This window comes from Bos grunniens, chromosome 5, assembly GCF_055505025.1.
Source record: "Bos grunniens cultivar Pamir isolate PY7600 chromosome 5, Bosgru_T2T1.0, whole genome shotgun sequence".
NCBI classification, from domain to species: Eukaryota; Metazoa; Chordata; class Mammalia; order Artiodactyla; family Bovidae; genus Bos; species Bos grunniens.
In genome coordinates this window covers 28,900,489-28,927,125 of record NC_141169.1, presented here as the reverse complement: position 1 = coordinate 28,927,125, position 26,637 = coordinate 28,900,489, and the positions used below count along the sequence as shown (strand labels likewise).

Here is a 26,637-nt window from a genome sequence, read left to right as displayed (position 1 = left end):
TAGCAGTGTTTTCCAAGGCTGTGCGTGAGGGAGCTGTGGGAAGGGAGATGCCAAAGGAAATGGTGTATCAGAATCCCCAGGGGCTTTTTCAAACTGTAACCTATCTACCTTACCCTTGGATGTGTTTACATACATATATACATATACATAGATAATAGTTAGAAATACATTGAAGGTACAGGCCAAGGGGAAATCATCTCTATATTCCCTATCATTTTCAAGGTTCTCAGCTATTTTCTAACCTGTTGCTTTGCCATGGAATGTCTGTTTAAGAAAATCAATTTCTTAGTCTCTCTTTGCTTAAAAATCATATTTTCAATAAGAATCTTCATCAACTGTTTGGCTAAGGAGGTTTGCTTTTACCAATATGCTTTGGAAAATTTCTGTTACTGATTCTTTATGACCCCAGAATACATTCTTCTCTCCTTTGTTTTTTTCTATCTCCTGCTGAATGTAGTCTGAAGAGAGTTCTGGTAAAAGTTAAGGATGCCTCAGCAGTTCCTTATTGGAGAAGGAAATGGCAACCCACTCCAGTGTTTTTGCCTGGAGAATCCCAGAGACGGGGGAGCCTGGTGGGCTGCTGTCTGTGGGGTCGCACAGAGTCGGACACGACTGAAGAGACCTAGCAGCAACAGCAGCAGCAGCAGCAACAGCAGCAGTTCCTTGATAGCACATTATCTGAAGATAGTCAGGTGTAATTACTGTTTAATCATTTCTGTAACACTGTGTAGATTTCTCTGTGTAGATCCTGGTTGGTGCTCATTGTCTCTTAGCATTCCATGTTTACTCATTTGATTTTAATTATGGTACCTTGACCAGGAGATCCAACCAGTCCATCCTAAAGGAGATCAGTCCTGGGTGTTCTTTGGAAGGACTAATGCCAAGGCTGAAACTCCAGTACTTTGGCCACCTCATGCAAAGAGTTGACTCATTGGAAAAGACTCTGATGCTGGGAGGGATTGGGGGCAGGAGGAGAAGGGGACGACAGACGATGAGATGGCTGGATGGCATCACCGACTCGATGGACGTGAGTTTGAGTGAACTCCGGGAGATGGTGATGGACAGGGAGGCCTCGTGTGCTGCGATTCATGGGGTCGAAAAGAGTCGGACACGACTGAGCAACTGAACTGAACTGAACCCTGACCCAAACTAGAGAAGGGATATTTGGATGAAGATATTCCTTATAATTGCTTTGAAGAACTATTCAGTTTTATTATTTAAAATATTTAATGTTCAAGTGTAGAAATTAAAAATGCTTATACTCTAGAACCTAGTGTTTGAACTCCTAAGTATATATACCCAAGAGACTTTTTCATATGAATGCATGGCAGCCAGGACAAGAATGTTTATGGTTGTTGATAATAGTATGACATTTTTGGAAACAAAGTTTCATCAATAGAAGAATAGATAAATTGTGGTATAGTCAACAATGGACCACTACTATGAAACTGAGAATATGCATGAATTAGAGGAAAGTATGTCAAAGGTAGGGCTTTCCTAGTGGCTCAGTGGTAAAGAATCCACCTGCAATGTAGGAGAAGCAGGTTCTTTCCTTTGGTCAGGAAGATCCCCTGAGGAAGGAAATGGCAACCCATTCCAGTATTCTTGCCTGGAAAATCCCATGGACAGAGGAGCCTGGCTGACTGTAGTCCATGGGGTTGCAAAAGACTCAGACATGACTTAGCAAGTAAGCAACAATGTCAGAAGGAATAAATGTCAGCCTTAATAGGAAATGGGATAATGCAAGTTTCAGGTTATGGTCAATATTTTGGATTTATACAAAGTTTTAGAACATACACAATAATCCTTTATGTTATATTGGATATATGTTACATTGGATACTTTATGGTAATAGTACAAAAATAATATAAAATAATACATTTTAGAACAGTGCAGAACAGTCCTTTGTAATGGGTACATTGTTTATGTGGTAATAATATAAAATAAAGTGCAAGAATTTGAGAAACACCTAATTCAAGATAGTGGTTGCCTTTGAGAAGGAAAGAGAGGAATTATATAGGAAAAATCACACATGGTGCTTCTGTTGTATCTGTAAAGTTCTGTTACTATCTGTGTGGTTTTTTAAAAAATATTTACTTATTTTTTATGGCTGTGCTGTGTCTTTGTTGCTGCATGAGGGCTTGCTTTAGTTGCAGTGACCAGGGGCTTCTCTCTAGTTGTGGTGTGCGGCCTGCTCCTTCCTGGTGGTGACTTCTTGTTGCAGAGCATGAACTCTATAGAGTATGGGCTCAGTGGTTGCGGCACATGGGCTTAGCTGCCCTGCGGCATGTGGAATCTTCCTGGACCAGGGACCGAACCTGTGTCTCAAGAGTTCTTAACCGCTGTACATCAGGGAAGTCCATATCTGGTTTTTTTTTTAATACCTGAAATGAGTCAACTGTAATAAGAATTCAAAATGTACATCTTAGTTTGTTTAGGTTGCTGTAACAAAAATATCATTGTCTAGGTGATTTGTAAACAACCAATACTTACTTCTCAGTTCTGGAGTCTAGGAAGTACAAGGTCAAGTTGCTCGCAGATTCAGGTCTGACCTTGCTTCCTGGTTCATAGAAGGTTGTCTTTTTCACTGTGACTTCACATGGCAGGAAGGGCAAGGGAGCTCTCTGGGGTTTCTTTTATAAGGGACTCTTATCTTTTGTAATTCAACATACAAATTTTTGGAGGACACAAATATTCTATAGAAATGTATATAGAATATGACCCCCAACTTTGTAAAATTATGGACAAAGGAAAGAACATTTAAGGATTTAACAGTCATTCATATCTAGATGATTTTCATTTTTAATATTTTTCTGTACTTTTCAAGTTTTCCAGCGGGAAAAGTGATAATAAATACTATTTATTTAATATTTATTTATGAGATCACAGAATATCAAAATAAGACAGTAAGGTAGTATTGACAGCCACTCACAGTCTTTTCTCCAGTCGACTGAGAGTATTTTTCAGTTACCTTAACTAGCTGTAATTTTCAAACACTTTAATTTGACGAGTGCTTTACTGTTCTCTTTGCTTTATGTTTTTCTTTAAAATAAAAATTAAGTTTACAGGAAAAAAACTGGGATTTTTAAAGACAAAGGATGCTATTTAGTATTATGTAAAATCATGTTAAGGCAAATAATGATTTTCAAAGACTGACAGCATAATTAACAAATTGATTACTTCCTAGTTAGAAGAAATTCCCATGGGATTGAAGATGGTCTGGATCAGACTACAGAGAAATAAACTTAATTTTAATTTTTTATTCTTCTTTTCTCTTTGTCTTGCCCCTAGGACTTCATATTTCACATTCATAGAACAAACTTCCTTTTCTTCTCAACTTAGATATTACTTTTATAGGAAATCCTGCGTCTACCCCACCCACACCCATCTGCCCCTCATTCTGGGTTAGGTGGATCCCTAGTACCTTATCCTTAAGACTGTTGTCACTGCACTGTAATTGGCTGATAATCTGTCTCTACTGAAATTTAAACTCCATAAGGATAGGATACAGATATTTTGTTCATTGTTCAATTAATCCCTGGTATCTAGCACAATGTCCAGCTCATAGAAAGCACTGGTAATGCTTGAATTAAAGAGTAAACTGAATGAACCAGTTAATGCAAAGGTCACAGCTGAAGGGAACATTCTGGAAACTGAACCGTTTGATAAACTATATTTTCTGCTCATAGGTACAAGAGAAGTCATTAGATTGAGTAATAAGAATTCCAGAATTTTCTCTGGAACTTTTAAGTGGAGAAGTGAAAAGCTAGAATTTCAAATGCTGGTGCCTTACTTGAATTAATGAATGAGGAAGTACTGAAATGAAGAAAGTATACCTGGGATTGAAATAAATAAATGAGTTTTTAAAGTTTTATTTCATTCCTCCTTCATCTTATCTGATTTTAAATGTTATTTTCAGACCTCGCTATAAGCAGTATGCTTTAGTTCTTTAGTCATCATTCGTTTTATAAAAACTTCTTATTGCAATATAGCATGTGTATAGAAAACGGCAGAAACCATGACTACATACTTGATAAGTTTTCAGCGAACATGCCTGTGAAACTGAAGTCTCCGCCCGCCTCCACCTTTCCACAGTGCAGCTGCTGTCCTGAGTATTCATCTCTTTACTAATACAGTTTCTATAGACTGCCTCAGCCTATCATATTTCCATTACTGTCAGGAGTCAGTCAGCCTGTCGGGCTCAATGATTCAAAGCTGTTACCATCGCCCACCTTGTAGTCTGAATGAAGGCCACTTCAGCCCAAAGGCGATGCTTCATTTCATTAACAACAAGTGCCACATTCCCAAACCGTCACTTCCTTTTATCACAGAACTCTTGGACTATGGGTATGTGGAAAGATAGTTAATGAAAAATTAGTTATATAGTTGGTTTGAGCCCTAGTTCTCTTGAATATTGACAATCTCAAGACATATGGATGCATTATTTTAAAGGTATTAGAATCAATTTGCTTCTCAGTATGGCTGTTGTCTTAAGACAAAAACCTGGAGGTTATTCTCTCATAAATGCCATAATTATCTGATGTCCTATTGTATTCCTCTTCATGGGCCAAGCACAGGGCAAAGTGTTTGGAGGATGCAATGATTAGTAAGTGTAATCTTTGCACTTGAGGCGCTTATGATTAGGTAGGGGAAAAGAAACAGAAACATAAAACTTAAAATTGTACTTTAGGAGTGATATGCTGAGGGGAGAGCGGGACTGTTTTTGACTAGAGGGAATATGCCCAGCAAAAGGAGTGGCACAACCACAGGTATGGGAATGGAAAAATACAGGAGTGAGGAGTGGTTTATGAAGCATGGGATGCAAGCAGAGAATGTCTATTAATAGGCTATAAAGGGCCCTGAGTGCTCATTTAAGGATTTGAAATTTTAATCAAAATCAGTGGAGAGTCTGAAAAGCAGTGGAGAATGAGAATCTGAAGGTTTCTGAGCAGAAGACCATCAAACCTAAACATCATACCAGTTTGAGAGTATATCTACCAGTTTAGAATTACCATACTGTCCAGAGGTTGTATGGGTCGTGCTTTAAGGGTTAGTCAGATTCATTTATCCTCAGTGAGGTGGTTAACAAGACTTAAGGCACTGTAACAGCCGTGAACAATTTTCTACTTTAATTTTCCTACAGGATTTTTGCTAATCTCATCATCTCTGCGTAGATAAGAGAGAGAACTTTGAACATCTTGGGGAAAAGCATAAAATTAATTTTTGTTAGTGCATTACAAATGAGATTAGAAATAACAGTTCTTATCTTGTTATCACTGTGCTTGTCCCATTGTAATGTTCTTTTCCTGAACGAGAAGCATCAACCTACAGAAAAGCACACTGAATGTTGAGTTAAGTCCTGGCTCTGCTCCCTGCTCTCTTTGTGACCCTGAAGGCATCATTTAACTTCTATGAGCCCATCTTGGGGTGTAGTTGTAGGATTTCATTTGAAAAAATAGCATTACGAAAGCATTACTAACAGTATTGAGATACATGTTCCTGTGCTATATATTTGGTGATGATATTTATAAATACTTCTGAAAAGACTGTCCACATCAAGTCCACAGTGCTTAAAGCAGTGTGTTGTCATAGAGAAGCCCTGGGGTAGAAAGCAGAAGCGCGGAGTCCCAGCCCACACCCTGCCACTTGTAATTCAGGTGTAACTGCTTTTGTAAGCTACCCTGCTTTTGTCTTAAGGCACCATCAAAACAAAACAGAACAGCAGCAAAGCCTGCGAGAACAAAACACACTTAACTCCAAAAGACTTAAATGAGTAATGTACGTCTTCACTGCATGCTTCTTAAAGAGGTTATCAAAGTGTGTGTTGGCCATTAAACTGCTAGACTTCCTAAAGAGTATTCTTTAGCCACTCAATATAGTAAGTCCTATCTCCTCTTTTTTTTCTGTCCCCGAACTTCCCATCTGCACTGACAGCTGTCTCCAGTTCAGTTCAGTTGCTCAGTCGTGTCCGACTCTTTGTGACCCCATGAACCGCAGCACGCCAGGCCTCCCTGTCCATCACCAACTCCCGGAGTCCACCCAAACCCATGCCCATTGAGTCGCTGATGCCATCCGACCATCTTATCCTCTGTCATCCCCTTCTCCTCCTGCCCTCAATCTTTCCCAGCATCAGGGTCTTTTCCAATGAGTCCAGTCTTCACATCAGGTGGCCAAAGTATTGGAGTTTCAGCTTCAACATCAGTCCTTCCAATGAACACCCAGGACTGATCTCCTTTAGGATGGACTGGTTGAATCTCCTTGCAGTCCAAGGGACTCTCAAGAGTCTTCACCAGCACCACAGTTCAAAAGCATCAATTCATCTGTGCTCAGCTTTCTTTATAGTCCAACTCTCACATCCATACATGACTACTGGAAAAACCATAGCCTTGACTAGACAGACCTTTGTTAACAAAGTGATGTCTCCGCTTTTCAATATGCTATCTAGGTTGGTCATAACTTTCCTTCCAAGAAGCAAGCGTCTTTTAATTCCATGGCTGCAGTCACCATCTGCAGTGATTTTGGAGCCCAGAAAAATAAAGTCAGCCATGTTTCCACTGTTTCACCATCCATCTGCCATGAAGTGATGGGATTGGATGCCATGATCTTCGTTTTCTGAATGTTGAGCTTTAAGCCAACTTTTTCACTCCTCTTTCACTTTCATCAAGAGGCTCTTTAGTTCTTCTTCACTTTCTGCCATAAGGGTGGTGTCATCTGCATATCTGAGGTTATTGATAGTTCTCTCGGCAATCTTGATTCCAACTTGTGCTTCCTCCAGCCCAGTGTTTCTCATGATGTACTCTGCATAGAAGTTAAATAAGCAGGGTGACAATATACAGCCTTGACGTACTCCTTTACCTATTTGGAACCAGTCTGTTGTTCCATGTCCAGTTCTAACTGTTGCTTTCTCTCCAGTAGCAGCCACGTTCTCAGGGTTTTCCTTCGTGACCTCTTTATCATCACCATCATCATCATTATTATTTAAAGAGTTTTCCCCTTTCCCTTCTTACCCATTGTTCTCTTTGGCATACAGAAGATAGCTATAAGTTTTAACAGATAAGGAATTCTCCCTCTTTTGAAATGGATAAGTGTATGTATGTGCACGCGTGTGTGCTGTCGTGTCTGCCTCTTTTGTGACCCCCATGGACTATAGCCCAACAGTCTTCTCTGTTCATGGAATTTTCCAAGCAAGAATACGGAGTAGGTTGCCATTTCCTACTCCAGAGGACCTTCTCATCCCAGGGATCAAATCTGCATCTCTTCCATCTCCTGCATTGGCAAGCAGATTCTTTAATACCTTCTCCCTGTGACACTGGCAGTTTGAATCCAGTCAAGTCAGTTGGTCTTTCTAACCTCAAATACCTTTTCTGTGAAATTTGATCTAGCAATATTTGCTCCTTTAACCTCACTAGTGAGACTGAGATGAGGTAAAGGAAAGAAAATGCTCTGTAAATGTTATAGCCCATACAAATATGAGGTTGCATTAATTTGTAGCCTCCACAACTGTTTGCAGAGATTGTCCCTCTGTCAGCTCAGTCTCCTAGGATTCTTGACAAGTCTAAAATCTTGTTCAGGAAAGTCTATCCTGGTTTTAATTGTGGCTGACCACTCTGGATTGTTAGCTACAATGATTTAGCAGTTCACAGGCAGGCGACTGTGTATTGGGGTATTGACATTTGTATAACAGGACTTCTGGAGCTCTGGGCAGATACCCTCCCATCTTCTCTTCATGGTAACCCTGTGAGGTGGGTTTCGTTACCCCATGGTTGAAGCTGTGTCTCAGACCCTTCTGTTGTGTGTGTGTCTCCCTGCTTGTAGTCACCGTGTCTGAGAGCCACAGCAGCTACTTGGGTGACCTGTCTTCCCTTCCCCCGTAGAACCTCACGGAAGTGTGAGCCTTGCTTCTGGGTTTGGTAAGTAGGTGATCTAGTAACCGTGTAATGGGTCTGCCTGGGTATTATTGATTTTTTTTTAAATTTATGTTTTATTTTTAAGTCTAGGATAATTACAATATTGTGATGGTTTTTTTCCATATATTAACATGAATTGGCCATCAGCATACATATGTCCCCTCCCTCTTGAACCTCTCTCCCAGCCTCCTCCTCCTCCCACCCCTCTAGGTTGTCAAGAGGACCGGCTTTGGGTTCCCTACGTCGTGCAGCAAGCTCCCACTGGCTTTCTAGTTCACATGTGGTAATGTGTATGTTAGTGATTGATTCTGCAAGTGAAGAGCAAAAACCATAGGTGGTGCCCATGTTCCAACCTCTGAGCAAGGCTTTGGTGTTCAGTGTTACTTGGATGCCCTAGGTCTGACCCAGTTGAGGTGTTAACCTTTTTTTGACCAGTGAAGCAACATGTGAGTTGCCTGCGTAGCTGTCTGTTCTTGTGTTGCCATTAGAAGTCTTCCTCCTGTTTGTAGAACTTCTTTGGAGTAGGCAAGTACTTGACCTTAGTCTACAGGGGAAACCCTGTGGGCTTTGGAAGGGGGCTCTTCCCATATGACCTTGGGAATTCATATTTTTTATATAAGTCTTACTTTCTTCACTTGTGAAATGAAACTGTCAATACCTGCTTAATTTGGTGTTGTGAGAATTACACGTAATGTTTATAAAATGGCTGACAATGTTATAGTAATCACTATAGACATTGCACCAACCTTGCATACAGGCATATAACCACATTCGTATATTTCTGCGTGTCCATATCAAGTGAACTTTATTAGTAAACAATCACTGTCCATTGCTGTTAGAGATGTCCATTGAATTCTGGAGTTGATAGAGACTCAATCATTGTTTTGGTTAATAGCTTTAGAGCCATCTTGACACTCTGCAGAAATGTCTTTAAGGTGACGTGGGTGGAGCGAGGGTGGGCTCCAGGCTCACTGCATTCTTCAATCAGAACAGAGATGCTTTTGTCTGTATTATATATTGACATTTCATCTAAGATTTCACTTGAGAAAGACCTCTACTGCCTGAAAACAAACATGCTTTAAAGTTTTCATCCAACTTTCTCCCATCCAGTGTGGAAATTTACTTTGCAATATGGCTGCCAGATAATGACTTAGGAGAATGTGTTCTGATGTCAGTTTTCTAAGCTGTAAGCTTTCCAGTGCTTGCCATATAGTAGATACCCAAGAAGTGCTTATTGAATGAATGAATGGTTATGGTAAGGATCAGCCAAATAGTTCTTGACCTCTTTTTAGCCTCTGTGTTCATTCCTTTATTCAACACATAATTATTTGATGATAGATATTGAATCAGGACACAGTTCTTTCTGATTTAAGCCTCTGTACATTTAGAATTTTCGTAATTCTCTCAGAGAAGCCAACTTTGCTTAGCCTGTCAGAGTCCAGGGTAGCTAATTAGTCTATTTTTATGAAAGCGGAGCTGAAAGGGATCTCAGAAGAGGTGCAGAGAAGGGGACAAAGTGCTGGTAACAAGAAGTAGTATAGTGAAATGATTAAGAACACAGACCCTGACGCCAGACAGCTTGGGTTTGAAAACCATTCTGTGACCTTGGGCAAATTACTTAATCTCTGTGCTTCAGTAATATGGGATAGTAATAATAACTACCTCACAGGATTATAGGAATAATCAAAAGAATTATTGTAAAAGCTCTTAGAGCTGTGCCTAGAGCATGTAGTAAATACTCCATATTAACTATTATTATTGTTAATATTATGATTATCATTTATTTATTGAGACCTACTTCACATTTATCATCTCATTTAACCCTCAAATGAGGAAATGAAGGCTCCATAATATTGTGTAATTTTCCCAAGGTCAATTAGCTGGCAAATTGCAGAGCCAGCTCTAGAAATCATTTCACACATTTCCGTTCTTTTATAAATAAGACCAAAGCTTGGATTGATTTATTAAAGGCCATACGGCTGGTCAGTGACAATGTCTGAATTATAATATCAGTTTCTTAAGCTTGGCCTCAAATTGTATCTCCGTTGCGGTGTAGTAAAGATCTTGATCTGATGTCTTAATTAAAAAAAAAACTTTATGGCAGTGTTGATGTCAGCTGTCTAGCTGACATAACCATGCCCACAACTATGGTTTTGACTGCAAATCATCAGGTTTTACAGAAGCGTATGGGTGAAGGTCTTACCAGTAGAAAACAGAAACCTCATAATAATCATTATAGTCAAATGCTGTATTTGAAGATGGAAAAGTCAAAGCTAGCTATAAAATATCATGACTTAATTTCTGAATTCTGAATGCAATGAAAAAAGGTATATGCCGATGAAAGTAATGTAACCCTGTGATGTTTTGTTATCATAGTCCATATCTTAATCCTCATTTGTGAAAGGTAAGTCCAGTAAGCGTTTCCACCATCTCCTCCTCTGGTAAGAGTGAAACCATCTTCATTCCTCACTTAAACTTGGCAAACCTGTCCCTGGCTGTTTGTGGTCTGTGATGTAGTAGAGAGTATGTACAGCTTGCCTAAATTGTGCACAGCACATTTGGATTTTTTTGTATCAACTGAAAAGTGAACATTTTTAGGTTAGGTTTCATATCACAGATTACCCACCAAAAATGAATATCTACAATGATGGCATCTTGGTTCAGCAGGATTTATGCAATGATTTGCTAAAACTGTTTTGAATTTTTACTTATTTTATGAAGCTTGTGTGGAATGGAAAAAATTAAACTGATGATACAGATCATATCGAGAGCTAATATTTACTTTACCCATTCTACGTGTTAGACACTGTATTAACCCCTGTGTTTTCTTTGTCACAGTAGTAGGTCTCATAGTCATTATGTAGTAGAGGCAGAGTTTAAAACTGTTGGATTTTCGGTCAGAGGCAGTGAATCTCTACCCCAAATCATGTATTCAGTGGACTTAAGCTGATTAACTGTATCTATTAATAATAGTAAAGGGAAAAAGCAACATTAAGTATGAGATTTGTGGGCTTCCCAGGTGGTGCTAGTGGTAAAGAACCTGCCCGCCAATGCAGGAGGTGTAAGAGATGCAGGTTCAATCCCTGGGTTGGGAGGATCCCCTAGAGAAGGGCATGGCATCCCACTCCAGTGTTCTTGCCTGGAGAATCTCGTGGACAGAGGAGCCTGGCAGGCTACAGTCCATAGGGTCACAAAGAGTTGGACACGACTGAGTGACTGAGTGCACACGTGAGATTTGTTGATTTCCTCAGTTATAATTAGGAATTTTATAATGTTTGTGTGTGTACGGCTACTTCCTTGCTCCACTCCAACCTGCTCCAACCAGGTTCCTTCATATGGAGGGGTTTTCCTGTTCCCACCACGCCCGGTAGATCTTTATGGGAGATGGTATAAAGTGAACATTTCTCATCCAAGCTCTGGAGTTGTACTGAGAAGCCTGCCTTAGATACTTGAGATAAAATATGGCTGCTTAAACACTTTGGTCTTCCCTTGGAGTAGGAACGCCTGTTAACTGAGATTTCTTTCCTCATTGTTAAGCATATGTCAGTAGTTTAGTTCTCTGGAATACGTGGAGACAATCTAGTGGAAAATAAGACAACATCTGCTCTCTTTACACAACGGCGTGGTGATGGGAGATAGGGACCACTAGTTGAGAGGGGAGTCTCAATATTAGTGCGAAAAAAATTCATAGGATACTGAGGGCAAAATCTAGTGCATGTTGGAATTGAGGCAAAAAGAAGTAGAGAAGCCCAGATCACCAAATGCTTTTTTGGTTACAAAGCAATAGGCAAGAAAAATTGTTTGCCTCAAATAACTTGCATCAGGAGACTTGTGAAGAGGATGGCAATAGACGAGAGGGCGACAACCATAGTCTACAAAGGGATGGGAAGGCTACGGCTCCGGTACCTTGTGGAATGAACTAGAGGAATAGGGAAGGACAGTTAAATTTGAGAAAAAGAAAGCTGGTTTTGGGGACCAGGTGATAAAATTGAGGGAAAATGTGACCTGCAGTGTCAGCAGAGCCAGGGAGATGGAAGTCTAATGACCTCTTGCTTGGGCTATTTATTGAGAAGCAGATGGAAGGCTAGGCTTGATAGTTGTATGGCTACATAGACAAGGAGGAAGTCTGACTTCATTTTGGGCTGATGGGACCTGCTCAGAGGAACTTTTGGTTCCATTTAAAATCGTTATAATCATGGGTTTTGACTTCATTTAAAAGCATTTTTAGATCAAAATATTCAAGTACTCAAAGTCTAAGTGTTTCACATGTACCTCCTGATAGAGTTACTTACTTATGGCGGTTAATCTTAAGTTTATATCCATATTAGGCCTCTTTCAAAATATTCTATAAACAAGATCTTGGGTGTCTGAGGGAAGACAGATGTAAATCAGCCAAGAGTGACTCTCCTACGAGGATTAGGAGAGACCACTTATTGAGAATCATAGTCAAATAGCTCAGCTTTGGGAAAGTTGGGTGGGTGTGAGGCTTAAGAAGAACAAACTTTGAAGTGGCTTCACAAGGTAGAAAACCTGTGAGACAGAAGAATGCACAGGGCAGCTGTCAGTTAGCATGGGTGCCGACGTTCACCGGGGGTGGGGATGGGTCAGAAGACATTTTAGGAGGGAAAGCCAGATTTTTATGTTATCAAGAAAGGCTTAGGACTGCAATGTTTTCTGTTTCAAATGAGTAAAATAAAGATTTGACAAAATTGCTTTTATTTCAATGTCTAGAATTGTTATAGGATTTTCCAAAATGAAATCTGTAAGTGACAAAGGAGAAAATTGGCCGCCTAGCATCTAGTTGCCATTGGAGGAAGGGGGGGTCCAGGGAGTGGGGACAGTGTAAACTCTGTCCATCTGGCGCTTTTCTCTCTTCTCCTGTGATAAGAGTCGCCCACCTTCCTCCCAGTGCAGAGCTGCTCCTCTGGCTCATTCCAAGTGAGCTATATATCAACTTGCAAAGACTGGCTGGCAGTCCTCAGAGTCTAGCTATAGTTCTGTCCCAAGCTGCTTCTCTCCTTTCAGCTCTCGTCCCTAAGTCTTTCCCTTGAACTTCAGAACCACATATCTACTGGCTCTTCAGAGCCTCCATGTGGATGTACCAAAGCAACTGAAACTCCCCATGTTGAAAAGTGAAGTCATAATCTTAAGCCCAGAGCTGTGCATCACGTCTTATTCCCTGTCTCTGAATTTTACTACCTTGCATCCATTGCCCTTGGCAAAAACCTGGGCCTCTTTCTTAATTTTCCTTCTGCCTTACCTCCCACTTCGGTTAGGTGACCTTCCATTCTGTGCATAACCCCTATTGCTGCTGCCTGGTTCAGGCCTTCGTTTTCTCTCAGCTGAGCTGCTTCAGCATTCTTCTACCTGGTCGTCTTCACTCTGATCTTGCCCCGCCTCCGCCTCTTCTCCCCGCTGCCTGCCTCATTCTTTGCACTGTAGCTGGAATAATCTTCCTAAAGTGTAACTTTGATCAAGTCATTTAACCTCAGAATCTTCATATTGCGTTTGGGATAAAATCAAAACCATTTCACATGATCATGATTTTGCCTCCCCGATAGACACCCATTTACCTGTTATTAGTTTTCTAAAGTCCAGTTACACTGAACTCTTAGGCAGTACCTAAGGGACCTGATCTCCCTTGTCTGTGGTCTGTATATGCTATTTTTCTTCCTACAAAGCTGTAACCATTTTCCTGCCATCTTCTACTTGACCAGCTTTGGGCTTTAGCTAAGATGTCACTCATTGCAGGAAACCTTCCCTGATCTCTCTGAACTAGATTAGCTGTCTTGCTTGTGTATGTCTATGGAAGCCTGTTGGATTTATCTTATTCTACTTTGCTGTTTACTTGTCTTCTGCCTCTGAAGACTTTAAAGGTCCCTGAAGACAAGGAGCTATATTGATCGGCAGTATAGTTTCTGGCATATAATAGGGGTATAGTAAATGTTTCAGGTTTTTTCTCTTTAAAAATGGTAAAATATACAAAATATGAAACTTTCCTTTTTAACCATTTAAGCGTACAATTCAGTAGACTTGAGTTTATTCACTTTGTTGTGCAACTATCACTTCTATCCATCTTCAGAACTTTTTTGTCATCCCAACCTGAAACTCTCTACTCATTAAACAATAACCCCCTTGCTTCCTCCCACTAGCTCCTCATAACCACTGTTCTGCTTTTTGTCTCTATGCGTTTGATTATAGGTACCGAGCATTAAGTGGAATCATACAATATTTGTCCTTTCGTGTCTAGTTTATTTTACTTAGCATACTGACGTCAAGGTTCATTCTTGCTGTGGCGTATGTCAGAATTTCCTTCCTTTTTAAGGCTGAATAACATGCCATTGTATGTCTATAGCCCATTTTGTTTATCCATTCATCTGCCTGTTGATATTTGTGTTGATTCCACCTTTTGGCTATTGTGAATGCTGCTGCTGTTAAGTGAACCTGTAAATATTTGTTTGAATCCCTGCTTCCAGTTCTTTTGGATATGTACCTAAAAGTGGGATTGCTGACTCTTATGGCAATTCTGTGTTTAGTTTTTTGAGGATGCACCATACTGTTTCCATAACAGCACAAGGTTACAGTTTCTCCACATTTTCCAATGCTTGTTATTTGCTGTTTTGTTGCCTTTTGTAATATCCATCTTAATGAGTTTGAAGTGGTATCTCATTGGGGTTTTGATTTGCATTTCCCTAATGGTTAGTGATGTTGAGCATCTTTGCATGTGGTTTTGTCCATTTGTATATCTTTTTTGGAGAAATGTTTATTCGAGTCATCTGTCCCCATTTTTTAATTAGTTTGGTTTTTCATTGTTTTTGAGTTATAGGAACTCTTTACATATCCTGAGTATTAATCCCTTATGAAATACATGATTTGCAGATATTTTCTCTCATTCCTTGTGTTGCCTTTTCACTCTTAATTGTGTCCTTTGATGCAGAAGGGTTTTTAATTTTGATGATACACAATAAATTCATTTTTTCTTTTGTTGCTCTGCTTTTGGTGTCATATGCAAGAAATCATTGACAAATTCAACTTTATGAAGCTTTCCCCCTGTGTTTTCTTCTAAAGAGTTTTATATTTTTAGCTCTTACATTTTGATATTTGATCCATTTTGAGTTAATTTTTGTATATGGTATAATAAGGTGAGAGTCCAACTTTATTCTTTTGCATTGGGTATTGGATTTTCCCAGCACCATTTGTTGACTGTCCTTTCCCCCATTGAATGGTCTTGACACTCTTTTGGAACATCGTTTGACCATATGTGTGAGGATATGCTTCTAGGCTCTCCAATGTATTACACTGGTTTATCTGTCTATCTTTATGCCAGCACCACACTGCTTTGGTTCTGTAACTTCGTAATAATTTTTGATACCATAAAGTACAAGCCCTCCAATTTGTTCTTTTTTAAGTCTGAGAAAGTTTTTTAAGATTTTTTTTTTTTGGCTGTTCTGTCTTCGTTGCTCCACCTGGGCTCTCTCTAGTTGCTGCAGGGTGAGGGGGTGGGCAGGCTTCTCACTGCGTTGGCTTCTCTTGGTGGGGAGCACAGGCTCTAGGCACGTGGGCTTCAGCAGTTGCGGCAAATGGGCTTAGTTGCCCCGCTGCATGTGGGATCTTCCCTGACCAGGGATCGAACCCACGTCCCCTGGGTTGGCAGGCAGATTCTTGACTGCTACACCACCAGGAAGCCCTGAGACAAGTTTTCATACTACTTGCTATTTGATCCTTGTTGTGTACCCATGCCTGTAGTTTTTCCCTTAGCAACTCCTCCTCGGTGACTTCTCTTCCTTCATCTATGTCATAGCCTAACTCCAGTGCCAGTTTTTTTTCCCTTTTCTATCCCCTTTTCTTCAGAGTCATCTTTATTTGTGTGTGTTCAGGCTACAACTGATGTTTTAAGGTCTTCATTCTCCTGGATGACCAACAGAAGGGAGCCCTAATCATCGATCTCTACCAACTTTGAGTCTGGTTCAGTCTCTTTCAGAGCTCTCGGGGCTAAAAATTGCACTTATTTTTATGATGAGTGAGGTGCATTGCCTCACATACAGTGTGGCATAGTGAAAAGAGCCTTATACTGGAGGCCAGACCTGTGCCCTAGCTCTGCACCTGTCACCAATTGATTAGCAGTTGCATAATTTTTTTTATCTGTGAAGTTAAGGAAAGTTGGGCTAAATGGTCTCCAATTTCCTTCTAAATCTAAAAAGTTCATTTTTATTTTTATTCCTCAGAAGGAGGAGGAATTTAAGCTGGTTTTATAGATGAACAGAATTTAGATGAGAAGGAAAGAAAGATTTCAGGAGATTTAAAATAAGAAAATGAAAGTGTGTTTAGGAGTCAATGAAAACAACAGTAATCAGGCAATTAAGTGATGCTGAGTCAATTGGAGATCCATGTAGGAAAAAAAAAATGAACCTTGACCTTTATCTCACACAATATACAAAAATCAATTCCAAATTATATGAAGTCTGAATAAGAACGTAAAACAATAAAGCTTCTAGAAGAAGTTTTAAGCTTGTTGCTGCATGACCTTGGGATTAAAAAAAAGATTTCTTATAACAACAATAGCATCAAAAACACACACACATGAAAGGGAAAATTGATAGATTGAATTTCAGTAAAATTAAGAACTACTTTTTATCAAAAGACACCATTAAGAAAGTAAAAACAAGAAAAATATTTGAAATATATCTGACAAGAGACCTGTATGCAGGATGTACAGAGAACTCCCACAAATAAATAGAAAAATGAAATAAATAGAAAAATGAAGATGACTCAGTAGAAGAAAATGGGCAAAGACTTAAACTGTTATTCCACAAAGGAGGATATCTAAATGGTTAATAAACATGTGAAAAGGTGTTCAGTATCATCATAGAAAAGCAAGTTAAAACTCCAGTGAGCTAACAAACACATGAAAAACTGCTCAACATCATTAGTCATTAGGAAAATGCAAATCAAAACCACAATGAGCTACCACTTCATATCCACTAAGATGGCTGTTAAAAAAAAAGAAAAGGAAAATATGTGTTGGCTAAGATGTAAAGAAATTGGAACCTTGCTGGGTTAGAAGCAGAATGGTTTCACCTCTGTGGAAAAACGGTTTGGTATTTCCTCAAAAAGTAAAATACAGAGTTACCATATGACCCTGCACTTCTACTCCTAAGTATATACTTAAAAGAACTAAAAACAGGGCCTAAAATAAGTACATGTGCATGTACTATTCACAATAATCAAGAAGTGGAAAGAACCCCGCCCGGTTGTTCCTCAGTGGATGGATGAATAAATAAATAATGATACATACATGTAATGAAACATTATTCATCCATAGAAAGGAGTGAAGTACTGATACATGCTAAGTGTGAATGAAAGAAGCCAGACACGAAAGGTTACATATTGTATGATTCCATTTATATGAATTTCCAGAATAGATCAATCAGTAGATTATAGAGACCAAACACCATGGTTGCCAGAAGCTGAGGAGGGTGGGGTTGGGTGGGTATAGGGAAGAGGGATGGAGGAAAATTGATTAACGGATAAAGGGTTTTACTTTGAAGTGATGGAAATGTTTTAGAACTACATAGAGGTGGTACTTGGGGGGTCCCAGGTGGTGCTAGTGGTAAAGAACCCACCTGCCAGTGGTGCTGGGAAAACTGGTCAACCACGTATGAAAGAATGAAACTAGAACACTTTCTAACACCATACACAAAAATAAATTCAAAATGGATTAAAGATCTAAATGTAAGACCAGAGACTATAAAACTCTTAGAGGAAAACATAGGGAGAACACTCTCTGACATAAGTCATAGCAAGATCCTCTATGACCCATGTCCCAGAGTAATGAAAATTAAAACAAAAATAAATAAATAGGACCTAATTAAACTTAAAAGCTTTTGCACAATGAAGGAAACTATAAGCAAGGTGAACAGGCAGCCTTCAGAATGGGAGAAAATAATAACAAATGAAACAACTGACAAAGAATTAATCTTCAAAATATATAAGCACTTCATATAGCTCAATACTAGAAAAACGAACAACCCAATCAAAAAGTGGGCAAAAGAACTAAACAGACATTTCTCCAAAGAAGACATGCAGATGGCTAATAAACGAAAAGATGCTCAACATCACTCATTATTAGAGAAATGCAAATCAGAACCAGAATGAGGTATTAACGCTAGTCTGAATGGCCACCATCAAAAAGTCTACAAACAATAAATGCTGGAGAGAGTGTGGAGAAAAGGGAACCCTCTTACACTGTTGGTGGGAATGCAAACTGGTACAGCCACTATGGAGAACAGTGTGGAGATTCCTAAAAAAACTGAAAATAGAACTGCCATACAACCCAGCAATCCTACTGCTGGGCATACACACCGAGGAAACCCAGAATTAAAAGAGACACATGTACCCCAATGTTTGTTGGCAGCCTGTTTGCAATAGCTAGGACATGGAAGCAACCTAAATGTCCATCAGCAGACCAATAGATAAGGAAGTGGTGACACATATACACAATGGAATATTACACAGCTATTAAAAGGAACGCATTTGAGTCTGTTCTAATGAGGTGGATGAAACTGGAGCCTATTGTACAGAGTGAAGTAAGTCAGAGAAACACCAACACTGTATATTAATGCATATATATGGCATTTAGAAGGATGGTAATGATGACCCTATATACAAGGCAGCAAAAGAGACACAGATGTCTTGAGAAAGAAGAATGGAGCTGGAGGAATCAACCTTCCTGACTTCAGATTATACTACAAAGCTACAGTCATAGGACAGTATGGTACTGGCACAAAAACAGAAATATAGACCAATGGAACAAGATAGAAAGCCCAGAAATAAACCCATGTACCTAGGGGTACCTTACTTTTGACAAAGGAGGCAAGAATATACAGTGGGGCAAAGACAGCCTCTTGAATAAATGGTGCTGGGAAAACATGACAGCTATGTGTGAAAGCATGAAGTTAGAACACTTCCTCACACCATACACAAAGATAAACTCAAAATGAATTAAAGCCCTAAATGTAAGACCAGAAACTATAAAACTCTTAGAGGAAAACATAGGCAGAACACTTGATGACATAAATCAAAGCAAGATCCTTTGTGACCCATCTCCTAGAGTAACAGAAATAAAAACAAAAGTAAATAAGTGGGATCTGATTAAGCTTAAAAGCTTTTGCACAGCAAAGGAAATTATAAGCAAGGTAAGACAACCCTCAGAATGGGAGAAAATAATAGCAAATGAAACAACTGACAAAGGATTAATTTCCAAAATATACAAGCAGCTCATACAACTCAATGCCAGAAAAACAAACAACCTAATCAAAAAGTGGGGGAAAGACCTAAACAGACATTTCTCCAAAGAAGACATACATATAGCTAACAAACAATGAAAAGATGCACAACATCGCTCATTATTAGAGAAATGCAAATCAAAACCACAATGAGATATCACCTCACACTGATCAGAATGTCCATCATCAAAAAGTCTACAAACAGTAAATGCTGGAGAGGGTGTGGAGAGAAGGGAACGCTCTTGCGCTGTTGGTGGGAATGTAAATGGATACAGCCACTATGGAAGATGGTATGGAGATTCCTTATAAAACTAGGAATAAAACCACCATATGACCCAGCAATCCCACTCCTAGGCATATACCCTGAGGAAACCAAAATTGAAAAAGACACATGTATCCCATTGTTCACTGCAGCAGTATTTACAACAGCTAGAACATGGAAGCAACCTAGAGGTCCATCGACAGATGAATGGATAAGGAAGTTGTGGTACATGTATACAATGGAATGTTACTCAGCCATAAAAAGGAACACATTTGAGTCAGTTCTAATGAGGTGGATGAACCTAGAACCTATTATACAGAGTGAAGTGAGTCAGAACGAGAAAGATAAATACTGTGTTCTAATGCACATGTATGGAATCTATAAAAATGGTACTGAAGAATTTATTTACAAGGCAGCAATAGACATACAGAATAGACTCATGGACATGGGGAGAGGGGAGGAGAGGGTGAGATGTATGGAAAGAGTAACATGGGAACTTACATTACCATGTGTAAAGTAGATCAGCAATGGGAATTTGCTGTATGACTCAGGAAACTCAAACAGGGGCTCTGTATCAACCTAGAGGGGTGGATGGGGAGGGAGATGGGAAGGAGGTTCAAAAGGGAGGGGATATGTGTATACCTATGGCTGATTCATGTTGAGGTTTGACAGAAAACAACAAAATTCTGTAAAGCAGTTATCCTTCAATAAAAATTTTTTAAAAAAAGAGAGAGACACAGATGTAAAGAACAGACTTTTGGACCACGTGGGAGAAAGCGAGGGTGGGATGATTTGAGAGAATAGCATTGAAACGTGTATTACTCTATGTAAATAGATGACCAGTGCAAATTCAGTGCATGAAGCAGGGCACTCAAAGCTGGTGCTTTGGGACAACCCAGAGGGATGGGGTGGGGAGGGAGGTGGGTGGAGGGTTCAGGATGGGGGGACATATGTGCACCTGTAGCTGGTTCATGTCGATGTATGGCAAAAACCATAACAATGTTGTAAAGTAATTATCCTTCAATTAAAATAATTGGAAAAAAGAGAACCCGCCTGCTAATGCAGGAGACATAAGAGACGTAGGTTTGATCCCTGGGTCAGGAAGATCCCTTGGAGAAGGGCATGGCAACCCACTCCAGTACTCTTGCCTGGAGAATCCCATGGACAGAGAAGCCTGGTGGGCTACAGTCCGTAAGGTCACAAAGAGTCGGACATGACCAAAGTGGCTTAGCACGCACGCAGAGGTGGTGGTTGCGCTATATTGTGCATGAAGTAATTGCCACTGAGTTGTTCCCTTTAAAACAGTTAATTTCACCTCGTTAAGTTTTGTTTTTAAACTGTCAGGTATCATTATATATATGTTCACTAGAACTGGATAAAATTAAGGGGACTGTCATTTCTTAGTGTTGGTGAGGATGTGGAGCAACTGGAACCCTCTTATCTTGCTGGTTGAAGTAGCTGGAACCCTCTTATCTTGCTGATTGAAGTGTCACTAAAGCTAAATAAACACATGCCCTCTTCTCAGCCCAGTATTCCACTCCAGCCTATATGCTGGAAAGAGAGGAGCACATGTGGTCACCAAGAGGCATGCCCAGAAAGGTTCTGAGCAGTTTTTACTTATGATAGACTAAAACTGTAAGCAACCTAAATGTCTACCAGAGTAGAATAGATGAATAAATTGTGCTGTATTCTTAGGTGGAATACTATAGAGCAATAAAAAGAATGAACACTGCTACACCACAATAAAGGTAAATTTCACAGAAACAGTGTTGAATGAAAGAAACCTGAGTTTGAAGAGTATATTATATTCTACTGAAGTCAAACTAATCTATGATGATAGATGTCAGAATAGCTTCTGCTGGGCAGGGATGGTCACAGTGGTTATTGATAGGGGAGCACAAGAGAGCCATTTAGGGAGCTGGGAATAAATCTTCTGTATCTTGATCTGAGTGGTAGTTACACAGGTATTATATTATTATGTGGTGTTTACATATTAATACATAATATACATGTTACAAAATACCCAATCTGTGCACTTAAGATTTGTACACTTTATTGTCCTGCCTTAAAAAAAAAAGCTAGAAAATTAAAACAAAAATGAGTCACCAGAGTAGGGAAGCAGTATAAAAGGATGTTTGAGAGGTATAACGTTGTAGGTGAATATTTGAGAAGTGTAAGTTTGTAGAAACCTGGAATGGCAGTGAAATGGCAGGAGTTTGGATTCCGTTCTGTAACTCCACTAGATTCAAGGGAGGGCAATGACATAACGGAAGCTGAGTTTTAGGGAAACAGGTCTTTGGAGATGTGCCTAGTGGACTGAGAACCGGTCCACAGGTGGGAAGGTATTGCAGTAGGACCTGAATTAGGTTGAAAATGGAAACTCTGAAGGAGGAAGACTTAGTGAGGCTGATGACTGATTGGTCAAGGACAATAAGGATGATGGGGCAAAGAGGACTGAGGCTCCACACGAGATGGCTGGAGAAACGATGGTCCAGAAACAGAATTAAGAAAGCCAGGTGCAGGAATCTGTTTTGGAACTAAAAGGATGAGTGGTTTCAAATGCTTTAATTGTGAAGTGGTGACAGGCAGTTGTGGGGCCCAGAAGAGCCGTCAGGGCTGGTGACAGAAATCTGAAAAGCAGATTTCACTCAGAAATCTGAAAAGAGATTATTTTGAGTAGATGAGATCCCTAAAAGAAGGAGAGATGCAGAGAGATTGTAGAAAGCCAACCAGCCCTTAGAGAAGCAAAATGTGGTAGAGGAAGAAGAGACTGCAATTATGGATAGAACCAGGGTATCAGAAGAGAACCAGGATCATGTAAGCCAAATGAAGGTGGTTGGTGGGGCGGGGGGTGGGGGGTGTGACGATATAAAGGGAGAACGTACAGAAGTAGGAGAGGAAAAGTAAAGATTGAGAATGTGATGGAGAGCAGGGATCATTGAGGGAACCTGGTCTTGGAGAAGGCAGGGGTAAACAAAGGCAAAGGCAGAGGACTTCTTGTAGGATGGCATTGCCTGTGAAGAGCCCAGGTGTGTGGACTCAGGTCACAGGAATTTGTCAGCATCTGCAGTGACTTCCTTTTGCAGTATTCCTTGCCCTCTAAGAGAAACTGAGGGTGACCCAGGGTTGAGAATGAGTGCGGCTACGGAAGCCAAGGAGTCCCAGGTATTGGACCAATTATGGGTTCCAGGCATAATCTTATTCTCTCTGAAAAGGATACAAAAGAAGTTTAAGATACCCCTCAAGCCCTCAGGATTTACACAGTGCAAGTAATTAATAACAGAGAGCCAAAACAAACGTGAATAGGATGTCTTGAATCCTGACTTTGTTGTTTTTCATCTGTGTAGCTTTGGACAAGCTATGTTAATTAGTCTCTGCCTCTTTTTCCTCATCTGTTAAATGGGGACGATAATAATATCTGCTTTTGATTTTTTTCTGGAGATTAAATGACTTAATACAAGCAAGGTGCTTGGAACAATACCTGAACATAGCAAACATGTGATGAATGTTAACTGTGATCATGACAAAGCTGTAGGAGTTCACGCATGGAAAAAAATTAGTAAAGGCTAGAGCTGATGGGAAGGTTCTCTGGAGGAGTAAGGTTTTATTGGAGGCAATTCAGAGACTGATAAAAGGAAAGGAATTTTAGGTTTGGGGAAAACAGTATGAGTAAAGTCTTAGATCAGTAGAACCATTGGCATTAGCTTGTGATTTGCTCGAACCAGATTTTTCCTGTTGAGGAGTAGTGGGAGTCGGAGTAGGATCAGAAGATGGGCAACTGATACTTGTCATAATAAAAGAAGTATGAGCAGGAGGAGTCAGAGTTCTTTGTGATTTTTTTTTCCCTTGGCCTGTGACTTTGGGCAAGTTTCATCTCTTTTGACTGCAAGTTTTCTAATTCTTGAAATGGTCTGGATATATAAAATCCCTCGCAGCTCTAAAATCCCATGCCTCATATGTGAAATGATTTCTTTGATCCCGCCATCTGTGGGACGGCGTCTTGTGTGCGTGCAGTGGGAGCGAACTTGTGGTTCTGGCCTCCCTGGTGCCAGTCTGTAGCCCAGTGAGCGATCAGCCCGCGTGGATACCATGCACTGCCTTTGGAAAATGCCACCACCACCTTGCCACCATTGGAGAATTGGGGCTCTCTGCAGGTGTATTTGTAATATGGAAAGAGCCCTTGGGTATTTCACTGCCAAATTATTTAGAGATAACTCTACTACTGTTCTCTTGAGGAGCCTCAAGTTTTATGGATACTTGCCTTGAAGAGGACCCTAAGGGCTAAGTGGGAGGAAAGGAACAGTCTTTGGCCTTTTAAGACAATTTCCTGGATAGTCTGTAGAGCTCACACAATGAAGGGGAGAAGCAGCAACACCGCACTACTAGAGCTTTCACAGGGAGACCCACCTGCTGTGGCCTTTATAACACTGTGGCTTTGACATTAGGGAGCCCCTTGTTCCCAGATGTGTATTTCAGTAACCTAGGGCTCTGTATAAACATACATGAAAATGGGTTTTTCAGATACCTTGCTCAGAAATCGTTGGCTCTAGTATGGCACTCCTTCAGGTTCTCTGTTGAGAAGGGAATTTGAACTGTGATTCAGTTGTCACTTCCTGCCCTTCTGGCATGAGCCCAGCTCAGGGGCCTTTCTGCTGTCATTCACCCTGCAAGGCTATATTGCCTCAGAGGAAAGTGTCTAAGATTCCGCCTCCACTTGCTTTCCTGTTGCTGAGTGGGAGGTACGTGGAGCAATGTGTGCCCTCTCCTTGAAGAAAATTGCTTTGTGATTTTCTCTGGCATGAGCTTGGTCATCAGCTTGGTCTGGACTTTTATCCCAGACCGATTTTTACAAAACTTTGTGAATTGAAAAAGAACTTGAAACAAAAGAGCCGAAGCCCATGGAAGTGCTTTTATGCTATTTGTTGTGCCTCCAAAGTTTTGAAGGGTTTAGTGTTTTCAGAAGCTGAAATGTGAAAAGAGTGACAGTTTGCCCTTGTGCGGTCCTTGGAAGAAGACGACTTGAGCATAGATGTGCACCTCTGGGTCATGTTAAATATCCTCATTTACTTAGAATAGACGTTCCTTGAGAGTATGGAATATACCTTTTTTTAAAATGTTGTCTATAAGAAAATCTTTTATGTTTTTTATTAAAGTATAGTTGCTGTACAATATTATATAAGTTACAGGTATATAATTTTGTGATTCACAATTTTTAAAGGTTATATTCCATTTATAGTTATTATAAAATATTGGCTACATTCCCTGTGTTGTCCTTTATATCCTTGTAGCTTACTTTATACCTAATAGTTTGTACCTCTCCATCCCTATATTACCCCCCTTTCCTCCCCTTTCCTCACTGGTAACCACTAGTTTGGGCTTCCCTGGTGGCTCAGTGGTGAAGAATCCACTTGCCGATACAGGAGGCATGGGTTCAATCCATGGGTCGGGAAGGTTCCCTGGAGAAGGAAATGACAACCCACTCCAATATTCTTGCCTGGGAAATCCCATGGACAGAGGTGCCTGGCAGGCTACATTCCATGAGGTCGCAAAAGAGCTGGACACGAATTAGCAACTAAACAACGAACCAGTGATTTCTTGTCTGTATCTGTGAGTCTGCTTCTTTTTTGTTATATTCTCTCGTCTGTTGTCATTTTTAGATCCCACGTACAGTGATAGCATATAGTATTTGTATTTGCCTGACTTTCTTCACTTAAACATAGAGGGTATGGAATGTATCTTTGGAGTTGGTCCCTGATGGTGAGTTGTGTCGAAAGTGAAAGTGAAGTTGCTCAGACTCTTTGCGACCCCATGGACCCCAGGCTCCTCCGTCCATGGGATTTTCTAGGCAAGAGTACTGGAGTGGGTTGCCTTTTCCTTCTCCAGGGAACTTTCTGACCCAGGGATCGAACCCAGGTCTCCCGATTGTAGACAGACGCTTTTCTGAGCCACCAGGGGAGTAGTATCTAAGTCAGTGATAAAAACTAGCAATCCAGAAGACCCCCATGTTTTGATCTCCTTGGCTGCTCATTCCCCTGAGGGGGTGGTTATGAACATTGCCTTGTCCGTTCATGCCACAGATTTTCTGAAGAGAAAAATAACCGTGTCATGGAAGAAACTACATGTTGCGAAGACTGTGAATAGAGGTTGAGCGTGAGGTGGTTTGGTCTGGCCTCCTTTTAGAGTAGTGATTGATTAATGAGGTCTGTGTTGCTGTTTCTTCCAGAGCTGACCTGTCCTGGACGCAGCATAACTAACGAAGCTGCTGCAGGATGAGAAGATGGCAGCGCGGCTGCTCGCACCACCAGGCCCTGATAGTTTCAAGCCTTTCACCCCTGAGTCACTGGCAAACATCGAGAGGCGCATCGCCGAGAGCAAGCTCAAGAAGCCGCCCAAGGCCGATGGCAGTCATCGGGAGGACGATGAGGACAGCAAGCCCAAGCCAAACAGTGACCTGGAGGCAGGGAAGAGTTTGCCTTTCATCTATGGGGACATCCCACAAGGCTTGGTCGCGGTTCCCCTGGAGGACTTTGACCCATACTATTTGACGCAGAAAGTGAGTTGGAGAAGGAGCAGCAGCTTCAGATCCCCTTTTCCTAACAGACTTAGGGGAGATGGGGAGAAAGAGTTGTGTCTCTTTGCCAGAGTTTGGATAAGTAGTTAAACTTTTGTTTCAGTTCCAGTTTATGAGGGTTCTTTTTTGTTTTAATTGCTACCAAGAGTCATTTGTGGGTCTTGGCACTTCTCAATCTGTTAATAAGACTTCTGTTTTTGGCTCCATGTCAAATCAGAAAAAGATTTATTTTAAAAAAAAAGGGGGGGTTACATAAATGAAATGGGGACTGTTTGATATAGTGCAAGAAAAATTGGCATACTGAGAGATGGTACAGCCCTGTAGAATCTTGCTCACACACACATTCAGAATCCTATCTTTAAATATAAAAATGATATTGCAGTATCGACAGAGCCTATTGTTAATGTAATAGAGATGAATTTGTACTCTAACCTCGCCTCCTTTGTGACATTAGATCATAACCACCGGGGACAGGAATAGAATAGAGTAAACCAAACTGGGCCAGTGAGAAGGCCAGGTCTTTGGCCTTGTTACACGTTGTCTGAGTTCCACCAGCACTGATTCTTAACATGAGAATCAGTTCTGTTATTCCTGCTAACAGGGAATGTGAGT

At 40.4% G+C, this 26,637-nt stretch overlaps 1 protein-coding gene across 1 annotated transcript in view; it reads left to right on the top strand.

Annotated features, from left to right (window-relative positions):
- The window catches only part of LOC147371578 (uncharacterized), a 75,473-nt gene extending 49,062 nt beyond the window's left edge, over positions 1-26,411 (top strand). The window contains exon 3 of the mRNA XM_086403688.1: positions 25,678-26,411. Coding sequence (XP_086259814.1) covers positions 25,678-25,708 — 31 coding nt within the window. The 3' untranslated portion in view covers positions 25,709-26,411. The remainder of the gene's footprint in view (positions 1-25,677) is intronic.
- The last annotated feature ends 226 nt before the right edge of the window (positions 26,412-26,637 follow it).